At 43.1% G+C, this 22,831-nt stretch overlaps 1 protein-coding gene across 1 annotated transcript in view; it reads right to left on the reverse strand.

The window, feature by feature from the left end:
* Positions 1 to 18,899, reverse strand: part of LOC135552780 (alpha-2-macroglobulin-like) — a 34,151-nt gene extending 15,252 nt beyond the window's left edge. Inside the window, exons 1-18 of the mRNA XM_064984622.1 lie at positions 18,717 to 18,899; positions 17,817 to 17,997; positions 17,353 to 17,509; positions 16,651 to 16,703; positions 15,557 to 15,577; positions 15,054 to 15,219; positions 14,850 to 14,934; positions 14,111 to 14,261; positions 13,867 to 13,987; positions 13,412 to 13,521; positions 13,090 to 13,260; positions 12,548 to 12,781; positions 12,289 to 12,355; positions 9,679 to 9,824; positions 9,351 to 9,500; positions 8,861 to 9,010; positions 8,663 to 8,750; positions 8,346 to 8,496 (exon numbers count right to left, since the gene is read on the reverse strand). Of these exons, the coding sequence (XP_064840694.1) occupies positions 8,346 to 8,496; positions 8,663 to 8,750; positions 8,861 to 9,010; positions 9,351 to 9,500; positions 9,679 to 9,824; positions 12,289 to 12,355; positions 12,548 to 12,781; positions 13,090 to 13,260; positions 13,412 to 13,521; positions 13,867 to 13,987; positions 14,111 to 14,261; positions 14,850 to 14,934; positions 15,054 to 15,219; positions 15,557 to 15,577; positions 16,651 to 16,703; positions 17,353 to 17,509; positions 17,817 to 17,997; positions 18,717 to 18,802 (2,288 nt within the window). The 5' untranslated portion in view covers positions 18,803 to 18,899. The remainder of the gene's footprint in view (positions 1 to 8,345; positions 8,497 to 8,662; positions 8,751 to 8,860; positions 9,011 to 9,350; positions 9,501 to 9,678; positions 9,825 to 12,288; positions 12,356 to 12,547; positions 12,782 to 13,089; positions 13,261 to 13,411; positions 13,522 to 13,866; positions 13,988 to 14,110; positions 14,262 to 14,849; positions 14,935 to 15,053; positions 15,220 to 15,556; positions 15,578 to 16,650; positions 16,704 to 17,352; positions 17,510 to 17,816; positions 17,998 to 18,716) is intronic.
* Positions 18,900 to 22,831: the final 3,932 nt, after the last annotated feature.

Consider the following 22,831-nt stretch of genomic DNA (forward strand, 5'->3'; position numbering starts at 1 on the left):
AGGTCCTAAACCTAGCATGAGTGCCTCCTTGTAGCTGTGTGGGCTAATGTAGTCTAAATGTTTGTCTTGGGGTAAATTGAGCTAATGGTTTTGTCAATAGAGAGCAATAGTAACGGCGTATATTTGAAGGCACAAACTTCTCCATGGTACGTTAGACAAAGCCTATGGGAAAATTAATTGAGTTTTTGGAGGGGTTTTGGATAAATGCAGAAAATAAGGTCTGAGGTAAAGACAGGTTTAGGAGATCTTTTACTGTATGATTTGCTTTTTGAGATAACCTTCATCAGCTAACGCCTCTCTTGTGAATTTTGTAATGTAATAATAAAAGCGCATAAATGACATAAATGATACATATTTCATAAAGGTCATGTTAACTGACTGATATTATGTCACCGAACAAAACGTAAAAGATCTCCTAAACCTGTGTTAATCTCAGACTTTAATATTCGGCTTTTATCCCAAAACCCTATTCTTTCCCCATTCATTGTCCTCATATGAATGGCTGAACGAACTCCTTTCTGGGTTTTAGGACTACAAGCTCTAGTTGAAGTGTTTTCTTCCCAGGCAAACGGTTGGGTAGTAAAAGATTAACAGGGATTATGTAATCCAATTACAATAATTAACATTTTATGTTACATTCTTAAAAACAGCTGATTACTTTCAGGATGACTTCATCTAGTATCAATTGGAACATTTGATAAAACTCAAGGCTTTCATTTAGCTCATCATCAAGACTTTGAACATGTTCTCGGAGATTCTATTGTTCTGCTGATTGCCCATCAAGGGTGGATGACTTCTCTTGTTGAAGGTAAGGCTACCAAACATTTACACCTGGCCCACTGGTCAATCAAGCAGTCGTCTGGACTATAGAGTTCCTGCTTGCTGCTTTGAAGCAGTGCAGTTTCTCTCGCTCTCTCCTTTGTGACATGCTTTCTGATTGCACAATATTTCTAAATGTAGGTCTAATGGCGGGAAAGACACAGTATTGTAGGTCGTCATTGTAAATGAGAATTTGTTCTTAACTGACTTTCCTAGTTAAATAAAGGTTCAATTGAACGCAAACACTATTGTTGCTGTTCAAGAGATAATGGGCCCGGGTTTCTAGTCTGAATTGTATTTAATATTGAACAAAGGGCAATATTAAAAAGGTGGTTGCATAGGTCTGACAAGGTGGGTGCATAGCCATATACATTAAATATACTGTTAGATATCAGTAAGAAGGCTAACTATTTGTAATAGGCTATTGTCAAAAAATAACAACAATTAGAGTTAGCGATCTCCTAACCACTTCCTCAGGTGGTGAATTAGCCCCAACTGAATTAGCCTATGTGATATTAGTGGCAAAAATGTAGACAAATAAATCTTTATTGAACAAAAACATCTGATTATTCTGTAAAATTATTTTGATAGTAAAATATTAACAACAATTGCCTAGTTGTCAAACCCCAAATGCATCACTGGTTCTTGAATCATACCATTTTAGCAGATACGTTTAAAAAAATTAACCATTATTTAACTAGGCCAGTCAGTTAAGAACAAAATCTTATTTACACTGACAGCCTACTGTGGAACAGTGAGTTAACTGCCTTGTTCAGGGAAACAACATTTGTCTGTAAACTTTCAAAACGTCGACATAACAAAATACGCTAGACAAGGTGGGATGTTTTTGTGTCAGGAAAATTATTTATGCGAGAAATGGGGGTGGAAACGCTTTTATGACCAAATATTGATATAATAACCATCATATCAAAGTAAACTTGGAGTCACGTGATGACATGTTGTGGTCCTCCCACAACCATTCGTCAGGAAAGCATGCAGTTTATTAGGCTACGGATGAAATAAGTAATGATGAACTTCACAGGGTGATAAAAGCGCAAGATGATGAGTGTAGTATTAATCTAAAATAAGGAGGCACGACAACGAGGTTCTAGCTTCAGCATGTTTACTAGTCTAGCCTGCGCAAGTCATACATAGGTACAGATACCCACAAGGGCCATCCTACTACATCTTCCCCTCTCAAATTAACAATAATATTATTCTCTTTAACATGCTACTTCATATCCTGAAACATTATGAAAGCTTTACATTACACAGTCTGACCTCCAATGCATTAACTTAGGTACGGTCTCCACCTGCTGGGTATGGTCCCCAACAGTATGTATTGTATTCACGCGACACAGTCTTTTAGCCACTCTGGTGGCTTCACATCCCTTTTTGGGTGAGCTTGTGGATCTATGAGCATTCTCTCTCCTTCCCCCTATGCATAGTTTCCTAGGAACGCGAAGCGAGGCGGCCATCTCTGTCGGCGCCAGAAGTAGTGAGAATCTCCCATGCTGAGGTCTGTTCAACGCTGGTCCGACCAATCTGATTCCACGCTCCAAGACTGCTTCCATCACGTGGACTGGGATATGTTTCGTATTGCGTCAAACAACAAATTTGACGAATACGCTGATTCAGTGAGCGAGTTCATTAGAACGTGCGTTGAAGATGTCGTTCCCATAGCAACGATTAAAACATTCCCAAACCAAAAACTGTGGATTGATGGCAGCATTCGCGTGAAACTGAAAGCGCGAACCACTGCTTTTAATCAAGGCAAGGTGGAAACATGACCGAATACAAACAGTTTAGCTATTCCCTCCGCAAGGCAATAAAACAAGCTAAGCATCAGTATAGAGACAAAGTAGAATCGCAATTCAACGGCTCAGACACAAGAGGTATGTGGCAGGGTCTACAGTCAATCACAGATTACAAAAAGACACCAGCCCAGTCACGGACCAGGATGTCTTGCTCCCAGGCAGACTAAATAACTTTTTTGCCCGCTTTGAGGACAATACAGTGCCACTGACATGGCCCGCAACCAAAACATGCAGACTCTCCTTCACTGCAGCCGAGGTGAGTAAAACATTTAAACGTGTTAACCCTCGAAGGGCTGCAGGCCCGACGGCATCCCCAGTCGCGCCTTCAGAGCATGCGCAGACCAGCTGGCTGGTGTGTTTATGGACATATTCAATCAATCCTTATCCCAGTCTGCTGTTCCCACATGCTTCAAGAGGGCCACCATTGTTCCTGTTCCCAAGAAAGCTAAGGTAACTGAGCTAAACGACAAGCACTCACTTCCGTCATCGTGAAGTGCTTTGAGAGACTAGTCAAGGACCGTATCACCTCCACCCTACCTGACATCCTAGACCCACTCCAATTTGCTTACCGCCCAAATAGGTCCACAGACGATGCAATCTCAACCACACTGCACACTGCCCTAACCCATCTGGACAAGAGGAATAGCTATGTGAGAATGCTGTTCATTGACTACAGCTCAGCATTTAACACCATAGTACCCTCCAAACTCGTCATCAAGCTCGAGACCCTGGGTCTCGACCCCGCCCTGTGCAACTGGGTACTGGACTTCCTGACGGGCTGCCCCCAGGTGGTGAGGGTAGGTAACAACATCTCCACCCCACTGATCCTCAACACTGGGGCCCCACAAGGGTGCGTTCTGAGCCCTCTCCTGTACTCCCACGACTGCGTAACCACGCACGCCTCCAACTCAATCATCAAGTTTGCGGACAACACAACAGTGGTAGGCTTGATTATCAACAACGACGAGATGGCCTACAGGGAGGAGGTGAGGGCCCTCGGAGTGTGGTGTCAGGAAAATAACCTCACACTCAACGTCAACAAATCTAAGGAGATGATTGTGGACTTCAGGAAACAGCCGAGGGAACACCCCCCTATCCACATCAATGGAACAGTAGTGGAGAGGGTAGTAAGTTTTAAGTTCCTCAGCATACACATCACAGACAAACTGAATTGGTCCACCCACACAGACGGCATCGTGAAGAAGGCGCAGCAGCGCCTCTTCAACCTCAGGAGGCTGAAGAAATTCGGCTTGTCACCAAAAGCACTCACAAACTTCTACAGATGCACAATCGAGAGGATCCTGTCGGGCTGTATCACTGCCTGGTACGGCAACTGCTCCGCCCACAACCATAAGGCTCTCCAGAGGGTAGTGAGGTCTGCACAACGCATCACTGGGGGCAAACTACCTGCCCTCCAGGACACCTACACCACCCGATGTCACAGGAAGGCCATAAAGATCATCAAGGACAACAACCACCCGAGCCACTGCCTGTTCACCCCGCTATCATCCAGAAGGCGAGGTCAGTACAGGTGCATCAAAGCTGGGACCGAGAGACAGAAAAACAGCTTCTATCTCAAGGCCATCAGACTGTTAAACAGCAACCACTAACATTGAGTGACAACACACTGACTCAACTCCAGCCACTTTAATAATGGGAATTGATGGGAATTGATGTAAAATACATCACTAGCCACTTTAAACAATGCTACTTAATATAATGTTTACATATGTATACGTATATACTGTACTCTATGTCATCTACTGCATCTTTATGTAATACATGTATCACTAGCCACTTTAAACTATGCCACTTTGTTTACATACTCATCTCATATGTATATACTGTACTCAATACCATCTACTACATCTTGCCTATGCCGCTCTGTACCATCACTCATTCATATATCTTTATGTACATATTCTTTATCCCTTTACACTTGTGTGTATAAGGTAGTAGTTTTGGAATTGTTAGCTAGATTACTCGTTGGTTATTACTGCATTGTCGGAACTAGAAGCACAAGCATTTCGCTACACTCGCATTAACATCTGCTAACCATGTGTATGTGACAAATAAAATTTGATTTGATTTTGATTTGATTTTTTGTGTGTTGTCTGTGGCCTCCTCAGCCTGTTTGGCTGATAGATCTGGAAGAGCTCTGGGGTGTGTTTTTTTCCTCTGAACCTCCTCTGAGACTGTGTCAACCACATAATAGGAGGGGGGACATCCGCATTCCTCAGCACTTTTGCTGGTGTCTTTGAGTTTGTAATCTACACACTGTGTCTCTGATTAAAGTCTCCAGTTTGTGTTTGTTTCAGCTGTTTGTCCGTCTCAGCGAAGGCCTTTCTGTTAAGCCATTGGGGTTTAAGCTGTGCTGGGGCGACAGGCAAATGGGGAAAGCAGCCTCTTGCCCACCAGGAGCTCGGCAGGCGACAGCCCATGATGCAGTGGTATAACTATGTAAGCTGAAAGAGCCCTGTACGGATCCTTGTTCTTTTTCAGCAGTCCTTTGACTGTTTTCACAGCTCTTTTTGCCTTCCCATTGCTCTTTGCATGGTACGGGCTACTGGTCACATGTGTGAAGTCATATTCTGCGGAAAAAGCAGAAAAAGAGCTGGCAGAGTACTGGGGAGCGTTATCTGTAACCAGGACCTCAGCAACCCCTTACCTGGAAAGAAAATGGACTTTAATCCATTGATAAAACCAGCTGATGTAGTTATGGGTGTCTTTGCTATTTCAATGCATCTTGAATAGTAATCTACCACTAGCAGTTAAGTGTCATTTTTCCAATAGAACATATCTGTCCCTACATTTTGCCATGGCCATTATAGCAGCTCTGTTGCCATCATTGGTTCAGGATGACATGGTTGACATTTTCCCCCCCTCTCTTTACACTGGGCCACCATCTTGGCAATCTGAGTACTCAGACCAAGACACCACACCGACTGTTGAGCCCTCAGTCTGCATTAGGTTATCCCCATGTGTCCCTCATGCACTCTGTCTAGCATTTCTAGTTGTAGAGTCTCTGGGATAACTCTCCGTTGTCCTTTCATGAGAAGGTCTCCATTACAGTGGAAGTCACTTTGGTGCTCCCAATAGGGCTTCAGCAGCTGAGACAGGTCCTCCTGCCTGGGCCATCCCTTTTTGCACTGCTGTACTATCACTGTTGCTCCTCTGCAATCTGCCTCAGTTTGGTCTGAGATGCAGGTAGACTGTCTCTTACTGCATTAATGGACACCTGTACCTCACCCACTAGACACTGCTCCTCCTCCGTTAATGGATGTTTATTTGGAGAGTGTGTCTGCTGTGATCAGTGCCTTCCCTCGTGGGCTTTTGGGACCACCACCATCCCTGCACACCAGTCAATGGGACTCTCTATTTTAGACACAGCCCCAATTTCTTCCATCCTCCCCAACTTTTCCTTTACTTTTGCCAATAAAGGGATTGGCACCCGGCGGGGTGGTAAGGCCATAGGGGACCGCATCATCTTTCGGTGGATTTTGTAGTCACCTTCTAGCCTTCCAAGGCCAAAAACACTTTTGGGAATGTCTTTTTGAAAACCTCCCCTGGGTCCTCCAGTTCGCTCACTCTCTAAATGAGTTGCAATGCTTCAATTGCTGGCAGCCCCAGCAACGGTCTGGCCAGAGAATCAATGACAAAGACAGGCTGGATGGCATTCTTGTCTTTATTCTCCAGTTTAATCACCAACTATCACCTTTTCTCATCATCAATCTCATCATGTAGGCTATACCCACACTGTATCTGCGAGCGCACGTGTCAATACCAGAGTGGGCAGACTCGCTAAAAGACACATTTTGAAAATGCAATGGAAACCCATTTAACTTGTATTTTTTATTCGGAACATGGAAATTTAACCGCAAAATGTATTTTTTACGTGCACTACATCACGCCCAGTCTTTAACCCGCAACAAGTACATTTAAATGGAAACACATCTCTGGTAGGAAAATAAGAATTTATTTAACCCAGGTAGGCTGGCTGAGAACATGTTCTCATTTACAACTGGGTTACACATGGAATAAACAAACATACAGTCAATAACACAATAGGAAAAAAGTATATGTACAGTGTATGTAAATGAGGTAAGGCAATAAATAGGCCATGGTGGCGAAATAATTCAAATGTAGCAATTTAAACACTAGAGTGATAGATGTTATATCCTTCCTGTTTGGCCCTGTCCGGGGGTGTCCTCGGATGGGGCCACAGTGTCTCCTGACCCCTCCTGTCTCAGCCTCCAGTATTTATGCTGCAGTAGTTTATGTGTCGGGGGGCTAGGGTCAGTTTGTTATATCTGGAGTACTTCTCCTGTCCTATTCGGTGTCCTGTGTGAATTTAAGTGTGCTCTCTCTAATTCTCTCTTTCTCTCTTTATTTCTCTCTCTCGGAGGACCTGAGCCCTAGGACCATGCCTCAGGACTACCTGACATGATGACTCCTTGCTGTCCCCAGTCCACCGGGCCGTGCTGCTGCTCCAGTTTCAACTGTTCTGCCTTATTATTATTGGACCATGCTGGTCCTTTATGAACATTTGAACATCTTGGCCATGTTCTGTTATAATCTCTACCCGGTACAGCCAGAAGAGGACTGGCCACCCCACATAGCCTGGTTCCTCTCTAGGTTTCTTCCTAGGTTTTGGCCTTTCTAGGGAGTTTTTCCTAGCCACCATGCTTCTACACCTGCATTGCTTGCTGTTTGGGGTTTTAGGCTGGGTTTCTGTACAGCACCTTGAGGTATCAGCTGATGTACGAAGGGCTATATAAATAAATTTGATTTGATGTTCAGAAGATGAATGTGCAAGTGGAGATACAGGGGTGCAAAGGAGAAGAAAAAAACAGTATGGGGATGATGTAGTTGGGTGGGCTATTTACAGATCGGCAATGTACAGGTGCAGTGACCTGTGAGCTGCTCTGACAGCTGGTGCTTAAAGTTGAGGGAGATATGAGCTTCAGTGATTTTTGCAATTCATTCCAGTCATTGGCAGCAGAGAACTGGAAGGAAAGGCGGCCAAATATGAATTGGCTTTGGGGGTGACCAGTGAAATATACCTGCTGGAACGCGTGCTACGAGTGGGTGCTGCTATGGTGACCAGTGAGCTGAGATAAGGCGGGACTTTACCTAACCTAGCAAAGACTTATAGATGACCTGAAGCCAGTGGGTTTGGCGACGAATATGAAGCAAGGGCGAGCCAGCGAGAGCATACAGGTCGAAGTGGTGGGTAGTATATGGGGCTTTGGTGACAAAACTAATGGCACTGTGATAGACTGGTTGTCTAGCAACAAAACTGACACGTGCGGAAATATGGAGCAAAACAGACGGGGTTGGCTTAGATTGTTGACAACATCTAAACTATATTTTGCCTTCAAATGTCTATTGAAAACATAAATTTATTTGCACAATGAGCACTTGTTGTCTCTCAAATACATCGTTACAGTTGTTGGTAGCAAGCTAGCAAATGTTTTGCCATATTAGCATAGACATGACATGAGTCAAAACACCTCAAAACAAGACATGGTATCAATAAGAAGATACAACGAGCTGAAACGAGACACCTACTATTCCCCACATGGCAGCCTCTTGTTGTTGTTGCTAACTATCTGACCGTTCAGAAACATCACCTTCTGCCTCATCGATGTGCGCGCATTATTTTATTGATGTTTATAAGGCAACAGCCTCACTGTGCAGTGCTCTTACCCAACTTCCACAAGATCCCATATCCACGTCTCAGGGAAGAACGTACGGACCGTCTGTATGGGTGGCGGAGGTGCAAGTCCACCAGCTGTTCCAGATTGAGCCACCAGAAGTCTGTCCATGGTTCGATGGTGAGAGTAGCTTATATAGCGTCCTATTAAAACAAAACATAATAATTATTCTCGTGTTAGAATGAGCCTGGTCAAACCAGACAGAATGCTGAGGTCACTGGTGACCTCATGTTAGAATAACATTTCCCAAGATTCACCAAAGACATCTGGCAATGACAAGTGTAAGAAATGGTTAGAAGGACATCTCACCATGGCCGCGATGGTACTGGATTCCCTTAAAACTTAGGCAGGAAGGTACTCTTAGAACCAGATTAGTTGCCAGCTTCAGTCCCAGTTTCTAGAAATCACAAATAAGAGAGCGCAATATTAATGAATGTCTCAGTTTTATTTTTTCTATTCTAAATGTGGGTTTTTCAATTCAAACTGGCTATTTTAGAAATTGATTACCTTAAAAACTTCATAAGGTTCATTTTTCTCCTCAGTTTGTCCTGGGTATAGCATTACATTTCTCCTTGGTCTTACATGTAAACATGCTATTGGATCTTCAAGCTGATAGGGCATGTGTGTTGTCTCCTTGACTGGTAACAAATCAAATATCTGGAATGGGATAACAGTGAGATGTAAAATGACGTTGTTCATTGGGCAACAAACAGAAGGCAGGGACGACTTCGACTAGTCAAATAGGAAATGCTCAGTTTCGTTTTCCATTGCTAAACGTTTTAATGCTTTCTGTGCCCTGAACAGAATATGAACCAATAGAGAGGTTCTTTTCAGTTGATGAAGGTACTCCAAATGGCCAACATTGAACAGAACCACTCCAAGTCTGCTGTTGTCACTTTTTAGTCCCCTGAAGCTGCTTGTATTGCCAGCACCACAAAAGCTGTTTAGATGGTGGTACTGTATGACCGTTGATATTCACTACACCGAGCTCTGTTACCTTGTCAGCATTCAGCCTCTTCCCTGGCTCCATGATGTGAACACTCTGGTCCACAGCACTGAGGCCACAGAGGGAGCCGGGCTGGGCCGAGAGATGCAGGGTGTTCTCCTCCCCTGGAACTGCTTGTGAGGGTGAGAACTCCACCGACACCTAGTGCACATGACATACATAAGTGTACATTATACACCTTTATACACGGAATGATATCTATGTGCATGGAAATACTTGACACTTTTCATACCTTCCATAAAATGAACATAGTATGTTTGTGATGTGCAGAAGTCAGAGGGTATAACACACGAAGAAGCATGCCCACATATACACACACCTTGTGCCTGAAGCATTTCTCAGTGGGGAAGTTCATGCTGTGGGCGATGACAGTCTCACTGGGTAGCATACTGTACACAAGGACCTGTACCACTGGCGCCATCTCTGGAACCACTGCCAACTTCAAAGTGACTTCACCCTCAGTTGCTGTAACACAAGAGCATGTCACACTGAGTACGTTTACATGTACAGTAATAATTCGATAGTAAACTGATTATGGCAGTTGTAACGGTTTTCATGCGGTGAAAGAGAGTCGGCCAAAATGCAGCGTGTAGATTGCGATCCATGTTTAATGAACAAAACGTAACACGAATCTAAATACAAACACTACAAAACAAAGAACGTAACGAAAACCGAAACAGCCTATACTAGTGTAAACTAACACAGAATCAGGAACAAGGACACTAAGGACAATCACCCACGAAACACACAAAGAATATGGCTGCCTAAATATGGTTCCCAATCAGAGACAACGATAATCACCTGACTCTGATTGAGAACCGCCTCAGGCAGCCATAGACTAACGCTAGACATCCCACAAAACCCCAAGACAAAAACACACCACAATAACCCATGTCACACCCTGGCCTGACCGAATAAATGAGGAATAAACATAATATATTTCGACCAGGGCGTGACAGCAGTACGCAGATTATGCAATAGTCACTTTACTCTGTTTATTTTAATCGATGCATGGTCAAAATCGATTATTATTATTAACCTATTAAAATACAAGACATAGAAACGTTAGGTATGCACAAAATATGCCCCAAAACATGCATGTGCCAGTTTTCACACAAAACTTGGTATTTATAAAAACTGATCTTGAAGTGAGAATGTGCTTATTATCCTCCTGCAAACTCCAGACCATGCGAATGCATCGTTTCTAGTGGTTAAAGTGTTGCATTGCAAGAAGGCAAAAGTAGCTTATAGCCTTGTGCAGGAATAAATGACGCTCATATTCATAACAAAAAACAGGTAGCTACATATAACAAGATGCTATCTCTTGCCATTAGTGAGAAGACCGAACATTTATTTAGGCGGAGTTATAATGCTCATTCACGCACGCACAGTTTAACAAATAATGGGTGTGCACCTAGTTTATGTATCTCAATATTTATGTGTGTGCTGTCTTTTCTTAAATGGCGCACGTGGATATTTAGTGATACATTTAAGCAAAGGTTGTGAATGAGGCCCCTGGTTTTCTGAGCAATCTTTCACATTATTAGGACATGTAAACACCTCAATCGGTGTTCGAGCAGTGCATTTGATCTGCACATGTGCTTTCACATTCCCAGCGATCTGCCCTCTTTAGTTCAGAAAGACCCCTTGACTTTTTGCAATTTTGTCATGTTGTAAAATGTTGTAAAAATGTTTTCCCCCCTCATCAATCTACACACAATACCCCATAATGTCAAAAACAGGTTTAAATTTTTTTTTGCAAATGTATAAAATAAAAATGAAATATGACATTTACATAAGTATTCTGACCCTTCACTTAGTACTTTCTTGAAGCACCTTTGGCAGTGATTACAGCCTTGTGTCTTCTTGGGTATGATGATACAAGCTTGGCATACCTGTATTTGGGGAGTTTCTCCAGTTCTTCTCTGCAGGTCCTCTCACACTCTGTCAGATTAGATGGGGAGCATCGCTGCACAATTATTTTCAGGTCCCTCCAGAGATGTTCGATCGGGTTCAAGTCTGGGCTCTAGCTGAGCTACTTAAGGACATTCAGAGACTTGTCCCGAAGCCACTCCTGCGTTGTCTTGGCTGTGTGCCACTCAACCATAAAGGCCTGATTGGTGGATAGCTGCAGAGATGGTTGTCCTTCTGGAAGGATCTCCCATCTCCACAGAGGAACTCACTCTGACAGAGTGACCATCGTGTTCTTGGTCACCTCCCTGACCAAGGCCCTTCTCCTCCAATTTCTCAGTTTGCCCAGGTGGCCAGCTCTAGGAAGGTTTTGTTCTGACAATCACTGTGGGACCTTATATAGACAGGTGTGTGCCATTCAAAATCATGTCCAATCAATTGAAATTACCACAGGTGGACTCCAATCAAGTTGTATAAATATCTCAAGGATGATCAATGGAAACAGGATGCACCTGAGCTCAATTTCGATGGTCTATTTCTGTTAATTATTGTTAATACATATACAAAAATGTCTAATAACCTGTTTTGCTTTGTCATAATTGGGTATTGTGTGTAGATTGCTGAGGATTGTTTTTTTAATCCATTTTAGGCTGTAACTTAACAAAATGTGGAAAAAGTCTTAGAAGTAGTTAGAAGTCGTTTTCACATGCAAACTTTATATGTCTGACCTCAGAATCAACAATGCTTCCCAAAAATAGCATGTCCACTGAGGTAGAAAATGTGTTTTGATTGATGACTTCTGCATTCATCAGACTGCCATCAGTAACATGATTTCAGACATCCATGTTAGCAGTATTATTAGGGAAATTGTTCTTCTTACAAAGCGTTTTAATCAAAGTATTATCTTATTCTGAGCATCCACAATAATCGCATTATTGTGTGCATGTAACCATCCTCATTGTCATTGTCATCAAGCACCTTCATGTACGTTCATAATTACTTAATGAAACTCCCTCACCAGGACTCCCCTGTTGCACGGTAACCTTGATATGTCCATGCTGAACTATCGTCCCTCTGGATAAGGCCTGGAGGAGGGAAAGGAAAAACAGTTATCCCGGTTATCCCATCAAGTCAGCAAGAAGGATATAATGAGAAGTACTGGTGTTGAATAGAGACATCCTTCCTCCACGGAGCCCTGGTCAAAAGTAGCACACTAGAGAATAGGGTGCCAACCTGGGTTTGCAGGTTGTCCACAACTTGTTCCTTGTTCTACTCACCAGGTAGATGACATCCACGGAGCCCTTTGGGACAGTCTCCCCTACGATGGCGTACTGTATGGTGATTGACACTTCCTCCCCACATGCCAGTGGTTTCGGCATCTTCTGAATAGCCAGAGAGCTGGATGTTTTACTGTGAGGGGCAATGGGCTGGATCAGTGAGAGTATGTGGTGCCCTCTTTGGAAATAGGGGTCCCTGTATCTACTGTTCTCCACTTGAGGTGTGTTGCTTACCTGGAAAGCAACAGAGAGAATAGAGAGTATAACTAAAGGCACAATCCCAAATCAACCCTTAGACCCTGTACAATATACTTGTGGAGATCTGAGAGGATTACACAGTTGTATATATGGTAACTAACATTTCCACCCTGCATTCCGATAGGCTAGGTGGAGGTTTCACCATATTGCTTATTATACCAATGGAATTTTCTAAGATCTCCACAAGAGCATGACAAGTGCAAGATTTGGGGTTGAGCATAAAGAGTCTTCAGAGTCTCAGAGTCTTTCTAAACCTAGACGGACTTTCAAAACCTCATACTTACTATGAGGTTAAAATTATCTTTGGCCATACTGGTTGTGTTGAGGGAGAAACTGGCAGTACCATGACTGTCCGTGGTTAGATTCTGTAGAAGATGTGAGGACCAGGCTTTCTCCTCCAAAAGGTAGACTAGCATGTCTGCGATAGGTGTGTTGTTGAAGTGAACAACGCTAATCTGAGGGAAAAGGGGGGGAAGTTGTAAGTAGTGATGCTACATGTGTCACTGTTACTGACCAATGGTAGTTAAGTAAACAGGATTGTCAAAGACAAATGGCATCTACAATTCAACTAAGTCTAAGAAACAATATCACTGTATTTGGACGCACTTTGCCCTCGATAGTTGATCCACGCTCATAGATTTTGGGTGTGTCGACAAATGTGAGTTTTCCAATCACATAGGAGAGCTCAATGTGTTTTTCCTTTGACTGTGTAATACCTGTCAAAGGAAAACAAATGAAAATAGGATGGTTTATTTCACAACGACACACGCCACCATGATGCATAATGGCAGTTCACAATGCAGGAGCTGAATTCCAGTGCAGCTTATTCAACGTAGTAAAAACATGATTACAAACGAAGACATGAATAAAAACAGCATAATATGAGGATGGAGCACCAAAGGTCAAATACACAGGTCTTGCCAATCTTCATAATCTAATTAAACATGCAATCTTGACATTATGTAATTCACTCTCAAGAAAAGAAAACACTTTTCATTTGACTTCAGGCAAATGTTGTCATCACTTCTACCGTCTCCAAATTGTTAAGATAAATGACTTGCCTGTCCCCTCCTCCTCTACTTTTGCATTAAAAATAAGCCTGTCTATGAGCATTTTCTGGCCAGCATCCTTTGTGAAAATTGACATGTTGAAGACATGAGAAGCACAGCCAGTTTGGTCCATCTGGGAAAAGCAAGGAAAACCACACACATTAAGAAATGATTTAAATAAATGTAACCAGATAATTTTCAAATGTAATATGATGGTAAAAACAAGTATATAGTTTCTTCAGGAAAGCATACAGACCTCTATTGACTCTTTATGGCAGGGGGGTGTATAATCAGGAACTCCTTCTGGATTTTTCTCATCAATTCTTATTGGTATCAATATATTGTGCCCTAAGGGTCGGCACAACTCTACCTCTGCTTTACCAGGTACAGGTTGCCCATAAGTGTATCTGATTGTATTTCATAATAAAACACATAAAAAACATCATACATTTCCTACTTAGAGAGACGTAGTATATTATAAACCTTATATGAGACATTACAAAGGCTCATACATGCATCCTTACAACGAGTTACAATGCATTATACCTGCAGGCTTTCTTGAAGTCAAGTGTTTTCAACATTGCCAATGCATCTGGACCCGTACTCATAAAGTCTCTCAGTGTATGAGTGCTGATCTAGGATCAGTGTAAACTTCTGTATCAGAATGAACAAGGTCAGGAGAGACCTGATCGTAGGTCAGCAATCCCACTCTGAGAGGATTTATGAATATAAGCCCGGCTGTTCATGTAAATGCCAGGATTTATGAAATATCTTTTCCCAATCAAGAACTTCTATTTCCTAGATTATTTTCAAATACTTGTTTCTAAATACACTATTTCAAATACCCCCAGGACCAACCAGACCTGGGTTGAAATACATGAAGTATTCAAATATTTGAATTTGAATCAAGGACTGCATTAGCGAAATGCGATTAATTAGACAGTGACATTTGCACAACTACAGTGCATTACAAAACAGTGATACTGTTGACTCACGTTGCACACACTTCTACTTTATACTCCTCTTGAACAACGCTGATCTCACCGGTGAGGTTCATTTTGATCTCAAACTTTGGCAAAACTAGAGATGAGAGAACCGCAGGCAACTCATGAATGTTCCAGAAATGTGATTAATTGATTCAACTTCCAAATCCATAATATTTCCTAGCATGAAAGGTCAAAGAAAGAAGCTCTACTTACCATACTTTTCTACCTTGAAGTGATGGTATATTTTGTTTTCACCAATCCACACTACAATAGCATAGGTTCCTACGGGTGCTTCAGAGTTCAGGGGGTAAGAAAGCTGCAGAATGTTGCCATTGGATGTAGTATTGACCCACTGTCCAATCCTGTTCTGATGAGCATCCTGTTGATTCATAGAACAAGGGACACATTTAGCAGGGTGCAACATTGTGGAACATTCACATACAAATGATGCTATGTAGGCCAAACATGCCTGTCTGACATGAAGAGTAAAGAGTCACATCAGCTCTATTCATAACATTTCTATCCGCAACGTTCTGAGGTTTGCTTGCTGAAGGTGGCCCAGATGTGATCACATAAAGCTGATAGGGAGTCTTCTGGTAACTGCCATGTAGAAATGAATGATGACCTACAGTACCTAGCTGGTGGAGTCATTGTCTTATAATGTACTAGCATTTACAGTGAGTCATCATACATTGATAGACTAATATGGGTCTTACCTGCAGTTCCACAATGTTGTACTGTGAAAGGCAAGACAAAAGACTGGTTAATGTTTTATGAATAACTCTCAAATTCCCCCCAAATTAAAAGAGGAGCAAAGCTGTCAACAACTATAGAAACTAGGCAGATGCTTGGCTTTGTCTCTTCAATTAAACATAACATGTTGCTTTTGCATTGGGACTCCAACGGTAAAAAACTCCTACGCATTCCTTTGAGTGGAAAACACCATGTCTTGCCGTGAATGTTTGAGGACCTTGAAATCCACCCACGCAGGTTTACTTAGAGAACCTCTGCAGACATGTACCGTATGTTTGCCCTGAGTGCTATGTGTCTCAACTGTTTGTATAGCCTTATCAAACAGATAAGATTGGTTAAAGAGTTGGATTTGGGATTTTGCCCAATAGTTGTTCAAAACATTTCCCATTTCCAAAGTCCTATTGTTCGTGGAGTGCTAACAAGATATGTATGACATGCCGTGGCTAGTTGATTGCTCAATTAAAATATAGTATAAATACAGTATATTGTACATAATAATCCTCGTCCTATAGGGCAGGTGCCTCTGTTCTCTTTCTGTAGCGTGAAGTAGCCTGGACAGGATACTAATCTATTGCTGGACCTTACCCCCAATCCATCTCCTTAATATTGAGTGCTAAGCAGAGAAGCATCGGGTCCAATTTTTAGAGTCTTTGGTATGTCTCAACCCCCCCAACCTTCCATTCTCACTCTAACCAGGATTGCAGAGTTGAGTTGGTAGGACAATATCATACATAGTGTTAGAGTGTTAGTGGTTAGAGCGTTGGACTAGCAACCGGAAGGTTGCAGTTCAAATCCCCAAGCTGACAAGGTACAAATCTGTTGTTCTGCCCCTGAACAGACAGTTAGCCCACTGTTCCTAGGCCATCATTGAAAATAAGAATTTGTTCTTAACTGACTTACCTAGTTAAATAAGGGTTAAAAAAAACAACCTGATTGCTATGTCTATCAGACAGTAATGTGACATTGTGATCCTTCTTTTGTATCTGTCTTTTTGTTTGAAATAGTGGAGATTGGTCATTGTTTTCAATATTCAATGTTTCACATTTTCAACACTCACCAGCTGATTGACAGGGCTAAAACTGGTATCCAAGGTGATGACTCTAAACTGCACTGTAAAAAGACATAGACAAGACAAAGACGGGCACTCAATGAGAATCTTTGAAGCATACTTTTGCTAACTTTCCCATGTTTTCCAGAAATCCCTGTCGAAGGATTCCCAGATTCCAGGAATTGTTCAACCAGGATTTATGGAAAACCAGGGATTTTCAGGATAGTTACCAGAATTTTGCAAGACAAACTTTTGACATCTACTCTGGATAATATTGTACACTGTTGGTACTAAAGTCAATCAACCGCAGATAAATGAGAACTGCACTGCGATATCACGTTAAGCTATCGAGATCACGTCTTTTTTTTCTCTAATTTTACCAGGTAAGTTGACTGAGAACAGATTCTCATTTACAGCAATGACCTGGGGAATAGTTACATGGGAGAGGATGGGGGATGAATGAGCTAAATGTAATCCAATGATAATGTCCAGGAGAGGAACACTTTACAACATGTGGTATGTTGGTTCAAACTCCAGTGTACATATCCTCAGTGAACCACAGTGGAATTTATCTTTTTGATGGTGCTGTTGCAGGTGTCCCTTAGGAGCAACATGTGATGAAAGAGAAAACCATCAACTATCATGATACCACCTAATTGTCCTGTTTCTTAGCAAGTAGACTAATTGAGTATTGGCTCTGTGTAAAATTACCTGTGTGTCCCGGGTTGTAGATTGGTTTATCTGTTTGGACAAATGTCATCGGTTTGTAGGGTTTAATCATGACCATTCTCTCCTCTGTCGATTGAAACGTTTCACCTTGAACCTTCACCTTAAAATGTTGCACTTCGTCACTCTCCACATGAGGGGCCTGAAAGGGAGACGATGTGCAAAAAACATATGATCCTGTGAGGCACAGTTGGTAAGAAAGTGCTGCTAACAACGCCAAGGTTGTGCCGATTTAATCACGTTTTCTTTCATCAGTGTGTTTTAAAAGTGATTTTACTATAGTAGCTGATGTCATCTTTCAGCCAGAAAAATTATTGTAAGCCACCACATTGATATTTCCCATGAAATAACCTGGTATTAAATAGAAAATTAAGAGATGCATCACAAAGCAGAGAAATACTGTACACTCTTATTGAATGGTTCTGGATGTCGACCAGTGCTGAGCTGACCTGAAACTGGAAGCAGCGGTGAAACTCTTGGTCAGAACTCTCCTGGAGAAGTATTTTGATCTGCTCATTGGCGATCAGAGATATGGTCATGACCAGGGTCTCGTTGGGCTGCAGAAGGCTGGCACAAAGCTTGGCCTCTGAGCCTGCCTGGATTACTGCAGGTATGGCTACCATGTAAACCCTACAGAGAACACGCACACGCACACACACACACACACACACACACACACACACACACACACACACACACACATGCACAAACCAACAAACAGACAGGAAAATCAATACAAAATGAGAGGGCATCTCTAAACAAGAAACTAGGATCTTAATTGGACCAGTAATGTCAAAATAATCCTGCAGCAACAGGATTTTAACGTTTTGTTAAGGTTTTCAGTGAATTTATTAATTAAAAAAATGGAACAAAAATCATAATAAGATAAAAAGATAAAGAATACTAAGGTGTAGCTGAAATACACAGAACAAAATATCTGTAGAAAGGATAGATCAAAAGATAAAGAATACTAAGGTGTAGGTGTAGCTGAAATACACAGAACAAAATATCTGTAGAAAGGATAGATCAAAAGATAAAGAATACTAAGGTGTAGGTGTAGCTGAAATACACAGAACAAAATATCTGTAGAAAGGATAGATCAAAAGATAAAGAATACTAAGGTGTAGGTGTAGCTGAAATACACAGAACAAAATATCTGTAGAAAGGATAGATCAAAAGATAAAGAATACTAAGGTGTAGGTGTAGCTGAAATACACAGAACAAAATATCTGTAGAAAGGATAGATCAAAAGCAGTTCTAAATTTGGTCTCTCACAGAGAGAATATTACACCAGGATGAGACGCCACATCTGATTACTCAATTCTCACTGACTGTGCAGATTTACTTACGGCCTTGGAGTCTCTTGACAGACACAAAGCCAGTGAAAGCAGGCAAAGAGGATCCATCTCCAAACCTGAAGCCCAGAAAGAACCATGACTCAAGGAGAGAAATAAAAAAACACCAAGTCAGCCTATGTCCCAGTATTCCTACTGGCAAGATTTCCCTACTGCACTGAGTAGAGGACAAGCAAATGAACTGGTCTAGCAAATGATTGAAGTAAAAGCATTGTGAATGTTTGACTAATTTGTGTCAATAACAGTGATTTTCAGTGGTGTGATTGGCTGATTCTCTTGATGCAACATTAATATGTATACAGTACATTGTGCATGGCATTGGCATGCATTATAACCTTATTACATCTCAATAGATTGCATGCAATGCCTGTTTTTTTTTTGTTCATAATATACAGTTGGGTCCAAAATTATTGATGAGCAAAAAAATACTATAAAATAATTTATAGAAATATTGAGCTGTATGGTATGCTTGTCACGCCCTGGTCTATATTTATTATGTTATCTTCATTTATTGAGTCAGGCCAGGGTGTGACATGGGTTTATTTGTAGTGTGTTTCGTCTTGGGGTTGTGTGGGGTGTATAGATTAGTCTATGGCTGCCTGAGGCGGTTCTCAATCAGAGTCAGGTGATTATCGTTGTCTCTGATTGGGAACCATATTTAGGTAGCCTGGGTTTCACTGTGTGTTTGTGGGTGATTGTTCCTGTCTCTGTGTTTGTTGCACCAGTCAGGGCTGTTTCGGTTTTCGACGTGTGTTGTTTTGTATTGTTCGTGTTTCGTCATAATTAAAGATGTATCGAACGAACCACGTTGCATTTTGGTCCGATCCTTATTCCACCTCTTCGTCAGAGAAGGAGGTGGAAGAAAGCCGTTACAGAATCACCCACCACAAACGGACCAAGCAACGTGTCAACTGGCAGGAGCCACAGGAGAAGCAACAAAGGCAGCAACAGCAATCACAGGACTTCTGGAATTGGGAGGAGAAATTGTTCGGAGAAGGACCCTGGAATCAGCCTGGAGAATATCGCCGCCCCAAAGAAGAACTGGAGGCGGGGAGAGCTGAGAGGCGCCGGTATGAGGAGGCAGCGCGGCGACGCGGATGGAAGCCCGAGAGTCAGCCCCAAAAATTTATTGGGGGGGGGCTCAGGGAGAGTGTGGCAGAGTCAGGAGTCAGACCTGAGCCCACTCTCCCTGTTTATCGTGAGGAGCCAAGGAGGAGACCAGAACCGGTGTTGGAGGTGAGCGAAGCAGAGACTGTGAAGGAGTTAATGGGGAAATTGGAGGAGAGAGAAATGAGTGAGTTGCTGTGTTGGTGCTTTTTGCATGGAATTCGCCCGACGGAACGTGTCAGGGATTTGATGGCACCTGGGTCAGCGCTCCATACTCGTCCTGAGGTGCGTGTTAGTCGGCTGGTGAAGTTGGTGCCAGCCTCACGCACCAGGCCTCCTGTGCACATCCCTAGCCTTGCACGTCCTGTGCCAACACTGCTCTCAAGATCTCCAGTACGCTTTCACGGTCTAGCCCATCCTGTGCCACCTCCACACACCAGCCCTCCGGTGGCAGCTCCCCGCACCAGGCTTCCTGTGCGTGTCCTCGGCCCAGTACCATCTGTGCCAGATCCACGCATCAGGCCTACAGTGCGCCTCGCCTCTCCTGTGCTGCCGGAGCCTCCCGCCTGTTTTGCGCTGCCAGAGCCTTCCGCCTCTACAGCGTTGCCGGAGTCTCCTGCCCGTTTAGTGCAGCCAGAACTGCCAGTCTGCATGGAGCAGCCAGAGCTGCCAGTCTGCATGGAGCTGCCAGTCTGCATGGAGCTGCCAGTCTGCAAGGAGCTGCCAGTCTGCAAGGAGCTGCCAGTCTGCATGGAGCTGCCAGTCTGCAAGGAGCTGCCAGTCTGCAAGGAGCTGCCAGTCTGCAAGGAGCTGCCAGTCTGCAAGGAGCTGCCAGAGCTGTTAGTCTGCATGGAGCAGCCAGAGCTGTCAGTCTGCAAGAAGCCGCCAGAGCTGTCAATCTGCATGGAGCAGCCAGAGCCGCCAGTCAGCATGGAGCAGCCAGAGCCGTCAGTCAGCATGAAGCAGCCAGGATCCGCCAGTCAGCCAGACTCTTCCAGATCTGCCAGTCAGCCAGACTCTTCCAGATCTGCCAGTCAACCAGACTCTTCCAGATCTGCCAGTCAGCCAGACTCTTCCAGATCTGCCAGTCAGCCAGACTCTTCCAGATCTGCCAGTCAACCAGACTCTTCCAGATCTGCTAGTCAACCAGACTCTTCCAGATCTGCTAGTCAACCAGACTCTTCCAGATCCGCTAGTCAACCAGACTCTTCCAGATCCGCCAGTCAGCCAGGATCTGCCAGAACTGCCAGCCAGCTAAGATCTGCCGGATTCAACTGCCTGGCTGGGCTTCCTCTCAGTGCTGGGCTTCCTCTCAGTGCTGGGCTTCCTCTCAGTGCTGGGCTTCCTCTGTCCCGAGCTGACCCTCTGTCCCGAGCTGCCCCTCTGTCCCGAGCTGCCCCTCAGTCCAGTGGGGTTCTGGGTGAGGACTACTAGGCCATGGTCGGCGGCGAGGGTGGACAATCTTAGGACGCGAGGAGGGGGGACTAAGACCTTCATAGAGTGGGTTCCACGTCCCGAGCCGGAGCCGCCGCCATGGACAGGCGCCCACCCGGACCCTCCCTATTGTTTTGATGTGCGTCCGGGAGTCCGCACCTTAGGGGGGGGTTCTGTCACGCCCTGGTCTATATTTATTATGTTATCTTCATTTATTGAGTCAGGCCAGGGTGTGACATGGGTTTATTTGTAGTGTGTTTCGTCTTGGGGTTGTGTGGGGTGTATAGATTAGTCTATGGCTGCCTGAGGCGGTTCTCAATCAGAGTCAGGTGATTATCGTTGTCTCTGATTGGGAACCATATTTAGGTAGCCTGGGTTTCACGGTGTGTTTGTGGGTGATTGTTCCTGTCTCTGTGTTTGTTGCACCAGTCAGGGCTGTTTCGGTTTTCGACGTTTGTTGTTTTGTATTGTTCGTGTTTCGTCATAATTAAAGATGTATCGAACGAACCACGTTGCATTTTGGTCCGATCCTTATTCCACCTCTTCATCAGAGAAGGAGGTAGAAGAAAGCCGTTACAATGCTCGACAAAAATTAACAATAAGATTATTTCATACTAATACAATTGTTCAGAGTAAGATATTTTGTTTAACAATGAATACAAAAAATCTATAGCACCCTCCCCTTGTGGTGATAACGACATTTCACATCAGCTATGACTATAGAATATGCACTTCGTTTGATTTAGTTTGCTTTTCTGAAACTCCCCCACAGAAAATATTGTGCACCTGGAAGTTTAAACTATGAAGCCTGTAAGAAATTTTGATAAGCCAGTGGTGCGGTTTGAAGAAACATTTCTAAACTTCCCAATTAAAATGCTGACTGCAAAGTAAGCCTACCTGGCAGAATGATATCATGATGATTTCTGTCAATCAGGAGGGCATTTGTTTTGCAAACTCTGCCGTCACACGTAGGACATTGTACAGTACAGAAATACTGATAACCAGGCCTTTTACTGGGTGGCAATTGAATTAAACTACATCCTCTAAAAATGTGTTAAAATGTTTTTTTCCAGACTTAAATGTTTTTTTCTGATGTGGGTAAAGCATTGTTGTGGACTGAGAACATACAATTGTGGTCGTTTTTCTATATATAAAGTGTGATTTGAGAGTGATAACCTGAAACCTCAAAAAAACTATAGGAAAACCATTTTCCCCATAGGGCCCCTTCCTTTGCCGGGAGGGCCATATTAGAGAATACCCACTTCTTCAGGCACCTCGACACCACTACATGTCGTCCTGGAGCCAAGCCTGACTGTACCCTGACCAAGTTCAAATCTGCAAAGCATTTATGTATATTGTATGTCCTTGCACACTGCTAGTTCTACATTGGTGGTGATAATTGGACAATTACTTGATTCTGGGCAGCTTTTAGCAAAGTGCAGAATTGCATTGTTGTCAACAAGTCTGTGACTATACACTACCGGTAAAAAATTTAGAACACCTACTCATTCAAGGGTTTTTCATTATTTTTACTATTTTCTATGTTGTACAATATTTGTGAAGACATC

The sequence above is a fragment of the Oncorhynchus masou genome, chromosome 13 (genome assembly GCF_036934945.1).
Source record: "Oncorhynchus masou masou isolate Uvic2021 chromosome 13, UVic_Omas_1.1, whole genome shotgun sequence".
Taxonomy (NCBI): Eukaryota; Metazoa; Chordata; class Actinopteri; order Salmoniformes; family Salmonidae; genus Oncorhynchus; species Oncorhynchus masou.